This window comes from Colobus angolensis, unplaced genomic scaffold (assembly GCF_000951035.1).
Source record: "Colobus angolensis palliatus isolate OR3802 unplaced genomic scaffold, Cang.pa_1.0 Scaffold141, whole genome shotgun sequence".
In the NCBI taxonomy this organism is placed as follows: Eukaryota; Metazoa; Chordata; class Mammalia; order Primates; family Cercopithecidae; genus Colobus; species Colobus angolensis.
Genome location: NW_012114500.1, coordinates 8,596,935 through 8,605,651, shown reverse-complemented (window position 1 = coordinate 8,605,651; position 8,717 = coordinate 8,596,935). Strand labels below are relative to the sequence as shown.

The following is an 8,717-nucleotide window of genomic DNA, read 5'->3' as shown; positions in this document are numbered from 1 at the left end:
CTACTCTAAAGAGAAGTCTTTACTTAGAAGCCAGCATTTTCTAACTAGACCTATGGTAATAATGTCTGAATTGATCTCCTTGGCTCTACTATCTCCATTTTTTTTTTTTTTTTTTTTTTTACTAGATGGATTCTTGCTCTGCTGCCCAGGCTGGAGTGTAGTGACACAATCATAGCTCACTACAGCCTCTAACTATTGGGCTCAAGTGATTCTCCTGCCTCAGCCTCCCAGGTAGCTGGGACTCCACACATGTGCCACCATGCTAATTTTTTATATTTCTTTTGTAGAGGCAGAGTCTCACTTTGTTGGCCAGGCTGGTCATGAACTCCTAGCCTCATGTGATCCTCCCATCTCAGCCTCTTAAAGCATTTGGTCTACAGGTGTGAGCCACCACACTTGGCCCTATCTTTTCTTTCAATGGTTTCATTCTATTGCCAAAGTTATCTTTTTACACTAGAGAATGTTATTAGCATATATAATAGAAAGCCCCTGTTGCCAACCTACAGCAGTAGCCTTGTAGCTCACTATATCTTCCTATACACTATACATTTTCAAATGACCAGGTTACTTGCCATCTTCCCAATGTTCCATGAACTCCATTTTCATGTTACTGTTCAAGTTGTTTCATCAACTTGGAATGCTTTTTAAAAGTCTATCTGTACAACTACCGCCATTAGTCAAATTTCTTACACACCCATTCCCAGGGTTCACATGAGATTTGCCTTTCTCTCTTCTGTTGATCTGTGGCTTAATTTAGCTCAAGTTTCACAATTCTTTCCACTCTCCTACTTTAGTTCTCAGCTCCTCTCCCTTTGTATGCAAGTTTCCCAACTCTTCCCACCTTAACTGGGATGGGCCTGAGTAAAATATTCCTCAAAAGTATCTTCTTCTCTTTGTTCTAATTCCACATCACTCTTCCTATTAACTATTAGGTTTCCAAGGTAGTTTGACACTAGGAAACAGTGTGCCTTGGAGAAGGGATGAAAGTTTTCTAGTTAATGGAAAGTATTAAGCACTACTATAAATTAATGGGTTTGCTTTGTGATCTGTATCTCAATCCTGTGAGCAATTTTTGTTAATCTAGCACCAAAAAACTGATCATTTTAAGGAAATTAATAAGGTCAAACTTTTGGACCATCAAGGCTAAAAATCAAAGCCTGGACTTCAGTCGGTTGAGCCAGACATCCTTCATTTGAGGCCTGTTAGTGTCCAACAAACCCATTACCACCGTCTCTCCACACAATTATTTAATCCCAGGAAAGAATATAATTTTTTAAAATAAAAGTGAAGAGAAGATATTTAGGGTATCAAAGGGTTGACTTAATCAACTCTTAAGTTGAAGTAAGAATTGCTCAACAACTATGAGATAATGGTTTTAATATATAAAATTCTTCCACTCGAACGTTTTCAACCAGAAGATAAGTAAAATTTGTCCAGTGTTGGATTTGTTATCAATGCCAACTTCCTTATATAAGCTGACAATATCAAGAATCAAAATGAACCAACAGTATTCACATTTACAAATAAAAAGGCCCAGAGATGTAAGAAAGATGTTATCATTATTCCATCTAAAATGTGATAGAAGGAATTAGAAACTAATTTTCCATTTTGCTTAAGTAAAAGAAACAGACTCCAAATTATTTGCTATAACATCAATTTTAAATGCACTGATTTTTCTTTTCGTGTATAAAGCATTTTCAAACTCAGCTTTTTTAAAATAAGTTTTCAAATATAAAAATGTTTTCAAAGATAAACTCCTATTACTGACCAAATGTTTTATGTTACTCTATGGTGTATTCAAATAAAATCAAGAGCAAATTTTAAGTTAGGATTCAAGGGAGAGTAGTAGAAAATGTAAATAGTATCCTTTGGATATTAAAGATTTTAAATTATTAAAGAACTTTATAAAAATTATTTAATTTATATATTTTGTAATAATGAAAAACTATTTTAACAATTATCTGACATTTCCTTCCTCTTAGGACAAGATAACATCTCTTTATAACCCAGGTATTATCTTACAATTAAGTGATTACGGCAATGACAACAATTTGATATATCACTTCTAGGTTAATCCAAAAAGTGACTTCACTTTTTCATAGGCCACACAGCCAATGCCTACTGCAGGAAGCACTTTTATGATGTTTGGGGTGAAACCCCTGTAAAATCCCAATTTTCCTTCTTTGGTATATATTTCTTGAATGAGCTGAATCATAGAAGTTGTTTTTCCTTTTTCCATTAGGGCTATAAATTGGGGGGAAAAAAGCATAATTCAATATTTAATATTTATAAATTAAGAAAATCCAGTGATAAATGAGAATTTACAGAGACTGAAATTACTTCAGAATATACCTCTCTCCCTACCTGTAGAATGTCTTGTGCTGTTCAATATGGTACCCACTGGATACATGTGGCTATTTATATTTAAATTAATTAAAATTAAATAAAACTAAGAATTCATTGCCTCAGTTGCACTGGCAACAATCCCAAGTATTCACTTGGGAATAGTGACTATCATACTGAATAGCACAAATATAAAATATTTCCATCATCACAGAAAGTTCTATTAAACAACACTTGAAAGTCTTTCATGAGGGACCTCAAAGGAGTCTTTGGAATTGGATTTGACACAAATAGAGAAAGGAAAGGATGGGCAACGGGATGGATGGAGAGATATTCCACCTGGAGAATATAAATCAAAACCAAAAATCTAACTAAAAAGACAAGAAGAAAGAGAATGTTAAAGAATATCACTTAACACATGAACTATAAACAGTTTAGTCAAGAAGATAACAATAGGATTGGCCGGGCGCGGTGGCTCAAGCCTGTAATCCCAGCACTTTGGGAGGCCGAGACGGGCGGATCACGAGGTCAGGAGATCGAGACCATCCTGGCTAACACGGTGAAACCCCGTCTCTACTAAAAAATACAAAAAATTAGCCGGGCGAGGTGGCAGTCGCCTGTAATCCCAGCTACTCGGGAGGCTGAGGCAGGAGAATGGCGTGAACCCGGGAGGCGGAGTTTGCAGTGAGCTGAGATCCGGCCACAGCACTCCAGCCTGGGCGGCAGAGCGAGACTCCGTCTCAAAAAAAAAAAAAAAAGAAGATAACAATAGGATTGTGTGGGGTTTTTTTTCCTTCTTGAAAAGTGATAAAGATATTTTCTTAAAAACTAAATTCCTAACATTTTACTGAGACAAACAATACAGATATCTTCCCTTTTCTTAATATCTCTTCCTTAAGTAAATTGGAAAAAAAATTGAGTTCAATTCCATAAATGTATTAAGTTCCAGTTGCAGAATATGATGATAATAGTGGAACTAAGGTAAAATTACACGATCATATGGAATAACTGTTTATTTGAAAAAAAGCATAATCTGTTCTATTGTTCTGCATGGTACTTTCTAATTGTAAACTCCTTAAAGAGATCATTAGTAACTGAAGAAAATGTGGAGAGTTCCAAACAATACTTTGAGAGGAAATAAAATCTAAAAAGCACAAAAAGCTAAAGCTGACTAAAGTCAGTAAAATAATAAATTCAGGATTCTTGCTTATCAATTCTACAGTTTTGTTTTTGAAGTCATTAATTTATCCTCATTTAAAACATAATTTTAAACTTATTATTCATTCATTAAAGAAAAGAAACTCACCTGAAGCCTGCATGTGAGTTCTAATAAGGTTCACAGGAAAACTGGCTAACTGACCACAAGTATTAGACAACGTACTACATCCCACCAAAATCATTATCCCAGGATTCACAGAGTTTTCTGAATAATTTTCTAGCCAATAATTCTTCAAAACCTGGCAGAGAAGAGAGTAGTAAATATATTACTGCGCAACTACTATGCAATAGAAAACAAAACCTACTACTATGCAACTCTAAGTGGAATAAAGTTTTAGTAAGGTGGGGGCTATCTCTGTAGTCTTTTTTTTTTTTTTTTTTTTTTTTTGAGACGGAGTCTTGCTCTGTCCCCCAGGCTGGAGTGCAGTGGCGCAATCTCACCTCATTGTGAGCTCTGCCTCCCGGGTTCACGCCTTTCTCCTGCCTCAGCCTCCTGAGCAGCTGGGACTACAGGTGCCCGCCACCACACCTGGCTAAATTTGTTGTATTTTTAGTAGAGACGGGATTTCACCATGTTAGCCAGGATGGTCTGTATCTCCTGACCTTGTTATCTGCCTTCCTTGGCCTCCCAAAGTGCTGGGATTACAGACTTGAGCCACCGTACCTGGCCTCTATCCCTGTAGCCTTATCAGGGACAGGTTGCACTAATGTTTTCAAACCAACATATTCATACTGCCTCAGTTTGAGTTCCCCTATGTTTGTTTTGGGTTTTGGTGTTTTTTTGTTTGTTTGTTGGCTTTGCTTGTTCTTTGGTTTGTAATTATATTCAAACAAAAATCTGGAGATTCTCACAGGGATCAACAGAATATTGTAGAGAGGAAGACTGCACAATCCACTCTAGGTTAACAAAATCATATTTTCTCAACTTTTAAGAGTCCTCTGTCCCTATTTTCTTTTCCTTGAATAAAAGTGACTGGAAGAAATTAAGAAATATTGAGTTTAAAACATCAGTAAGTGCTTCCAGAACTGTTCATGTATTAAAGGACAGCAACTTTACCATTATGTACTGCAGTGATTACTACAAAATGTGTAATTTGATGCTTTTGAAAAAATAAATTTTGAAATGTTTTTACTCAGTATGCACTTAATACAGTCATGTAACAATACAAAGAGAAATGTGTAATGGCATCTGGCAAATGTGTAAAGCAGAAGATACTGAACTATAGAAATCAAAGAATGATGACAGCCCAACACAAACAGCAGCAACAAATTTATTGTAATAGGATCATAGATGCAAGAAAACAAAAAGGAAAATAAATGCATGCTATAATATTCAATACTTTAAACACCTACAAAAATATAAGTGTACTTTTAAAAGTGCTAAAGGAAGTTATCTGTCTTTCACATGATGATGACATCACTTGCCAAAAATACCACTGGGCTTGTATCTAGAGAACTGCCCTTCCTGTGTTGAGAATGAATTTATTCTAATCACACACCTTCACCTGGTTCTTATGACAAAATGGTGTATATACTGCTAAGATGCACTTCCTGAAACAGATGTATGGCCATAGAAATAAAATGATCAGCTGAAAGGGGAGTAAGCTGGCATCTTGCCTATGCATTACACTATCAGCTTTTTTGTCCTATCTCCATCCTGCCTTTCTTCCTCAGGCCGCAATTACTCCTGTCCTCCATTCTCATTTTTACAACTGTGTGATGATATCTCAACTTTCACAATCTTACTTATACAACAGATTTTTCCGGGCAGTTAAAAAACCTGAATCCTAGGCCTCTCTTCAGGATAATTTTAAAAAATTTTTAAATCTATATATTTATTTTGAGACCAAGTTATGAGACTGGACAACTTTTGTATTTTTGGTCAAGATGGGATTTCACTGTGTTACCAAGGCTGGTCTCAAACTCCTGGGCTCGAGGGATCCAACCCCCTCAACCTCCCGAAGTGCTGGAATTATATGCCTGAGCCACCACATTCGGTCTCCTTGGGATAATTAAATGAGAATATCTCAGGATATGGCCCAAGAATCCTATTTTTTTGGCCAGGCATGGTGGCTCATGCCTGTAATCCCAGCACTTCGGGAGGCCAAGGCGAGTGGATCACAAGGTCAGGAGATCAAGACCATGCTGGCTAACACAGTGAAACCCCGTCTCTACTAAAAATACAAAAAATTAGCCGGGCGTGGTGGTGGGCGCCTGTAGTCCCAACTACTCAGGAGGCTGAGGCAGGAGAATGGCGTGAACCCAGGAGGTGGAGCTTGCAGTGAGCCGAGATCACGCCACTGCACTCCAGCCTGGGTGACAGAGCAAGACTCCATCTCAAAAAAAAAAAAAAAAAAAAAAATCATATTTTTTAAAGATCCATATGTAGGTGATTCTGATATGCACCCAGGATTGAGAACACTGTTTTATCAGAACTTAAAATTATTACCAAAAACTGATTCACAAAAAAACACCAAATAAAAGTATTACTGGAATACCAGATATGTAACATATAAAATGAAAAATCAGATAAAACCATTCAATTCTCTCTTGGTCAGAAGCTGTTTTAATGAAAAGTCATTTATAACCATATTTCTACAATAAAAATTGTTGTGCCATATTTTCAAATCTAACATATAACGTCATATTATGAGAATAAACTCACCTCATAAACAGCAAGATCTATGCCTGCATAAGGCACAATGCCTAGCAAGTTAGGAGTATAACCTTTGAAAAAGGATCTGACACCTTCTTGTTTTAGAAGCTTCTTGCCACAATCAATAATCCCTGAATACTCTCCAGTTTTACCTATAGCCAGTCTGGTCTTTAGTACCTAAATGTAAAAGAATATAATAAAGATATATTGATCAGATTCACCCATCTTATCTAGCAATCCAGGGATTTGCATTATCTCATGATGTTTATAAATCAGAGAAATCATAAAAGAAAGCAATCATAAACATGATTGTAACTTCTCAATAACTGGCTCTTACTTATGAACAACTGATACAGTACAGAGATATTTTAAAATTATTCAAGTAGGAAGATAAAATCAATCCCGGTGCCTTTGAGTGATATATCCATGCAAATTCCTTTAATGTGCTGAAAGGCAACATGTTCTGAAATAAATTCATTATTGCTTCAGAATAAAGAAAGTCAAATTTCAAGGGAAGACATATATGGTCATGTTAAACTAAAGAACCAGTGTGAATAAAACATTCTACATATGCTTAAAGTACATACTCTGGTAACTATTGTTAACAGTGAGGCCCATAAACTGCAATTTTATATGACTTGGGCTCATTCTATGCTCATAAAGAATTGAAATCCCAGAAGCTATAAGGATAATAGTAGGCCCTGGTAGGCTGTATATGATCAATATTCCTACACACAATTTAATTCTCCTGATAGAGTCTCACTCCTTGTCATCTTAATTCCATTAATTTAAAGGTACTTTATACATGCTTGGAGAAATGGCTGTCTAAAACAGTCAAGACATGTACCCTTTGTATCTAAAATAAAAGTTAAATTTTTTTTTAAGTATAAACTTTGTCTTGATTGAGAAAACTGTGTATCTTGATGGGGCTGCCTCTGACTGGTCAGTAGGAAGCCTTTTGTTTTATGGACTTCTCTGCGGAACTAGACACTTTCGATAGTCCCATTTTTAAAACTCCTCTCCAGGGCAGTGCACTCTCCTCTTACCCAAGTAAATCTTTTCTGTCTGCTTCACTGGCGTGGTTTTCTCCTCTCATTCCCTAAATTAAGGCCTTCTCAAAAGTCTTCTTCTCAGCATTTTTAAAATCATCACTTTTTTCAGAGGCAATCTCCTGGCCTCAAATAACACCTCTCTCAGGTGACACACCAACACCTGAAATCTTAAGTCTCAGTATCACATTTGCAATGGCCTACTGAAAATCACAACTTGGTGGTCCCATCAACAGCTCAATTTAAATATGTGTAAATCTGAACTCATCACCTCTCCTGAGTCTGGTTCACTTCCTCCCGTTCTCTACCTGTTTTCAAGATGTAACTCAGATGCAACTCTCCTAAACACTCAGACACAGGACCCAAATACAACTTCGCCCTCTTCCTTTCCCCTGCTTTCCACTTTTCGAGTTGACAGTTCTCAAGACAGCTCTATCATGAGTTAATTTCCCCTAGTCACTATCATAATTTGAACTCTCATGATCAGTTCCCTGAATGATGGCAATATCTTGCATCTGGTCTTCCCATCTTTCTAGTCTCTTTCGCTGTGTTGCCCAGGCTGGAGTGCAATGGTATAATCATGGTTCACTGCAACATTCACCTCCTGATAGAGGAGTGATCCTCCCACTTCAGCCTCCCGAGTAGCTGGTGCTACAAACACATTCCATCACACCTGATACACACAAAATAATTTTTGTATTTTTTGTAGAGATGAGGTTTCACCATGTTGCCCAGGCTGGTCTCGAACTCCTGGGCTCACACAGTCCACTTGCCTCACCCTCACAAAGTGCTGGGATTAGAGGCATGAGCCACCACTCCCAGTCTTTATTCATGTCTTTCATGAAATCCCTAGCTTGAAATAATTTCTCCCCTTCTCAATTTCCATAGCACTTTATATTGATCTTTCTATAATTTATAATTTTTATTTTAGATTATTATTATTGATGTGCATATTTTATTTCCCCTTCTAGACTACAAGCTACATGGCCAAAAATCCCTGTATGACTCTTCTCTGGATCCTGCATAGCACCTAGCAAAATACCTTAAACTTAGTAGGTATACAATACAAATTTACCCAACGAATGAATATGTGATTCTATCAATCAATCAATCAACAAAATTGTTTATCTTCTTGGTTCATATACAATAATACCTTTGTCCTAAACAACAACAACAAAATCTATTGAGGCTAACTGACTTTATTTTTATTTTTTTTTTTACAGACGTGCACCACCATGCCCGGCTAATTTTTGTATTTTTAGTAGAGATGGGGTTTCACCATGTTTCCCAGGCTGGTCTCAAACTCCTGAATCAGGTGATCCTCCCACCTTGGCCTCCCAAAGTGCCGAGATTACAGGCATGAGCTACTGTGCTTGACCACCAACTCACTCTTGATATGAGATTTTAATCCTATACCTATAAAGCTGCTTATTGTACAAAATACTTATCTG

The 8,717-nt window shown here is 36.9% G+C and overlaps 1 protein-coding gene across 1 annotated transcript in view; it reads right to left on the bottom strand.

Annotated features, from left to right (window-relative positions):
* Nucleotides 1-1,324: 1,324 nt before the first annotated feature.
* Nucleotides 1,325-8,717, bottom strand: part of LOC105506922 (calcium-binding mitochondrial carrier protein SCaMC-1-like) — a 59,232-nt gene continuing 51,839 nt past the window's right edge. The window contains exons 8-10 of the mRNA XM_011935225.1: nt 6,227-6,394; nt 3,650-3,800; nt 1,325-2,244 (exon numbers count right to left, since the gene is read on the bottom strand). Coding sequence (XP_011790615.1) covers nt 2,066-2,244; nt 3,650-3,800; nt 6,227-6,394 — 498 coding nt within the window. The 3' untranslated portion in view covers nt 1,325-2,065. The remainder of the gene's footprint in view (nt 2,245-3,649; nt 3,801-6,226; nt 6,395-8,717) is intronic.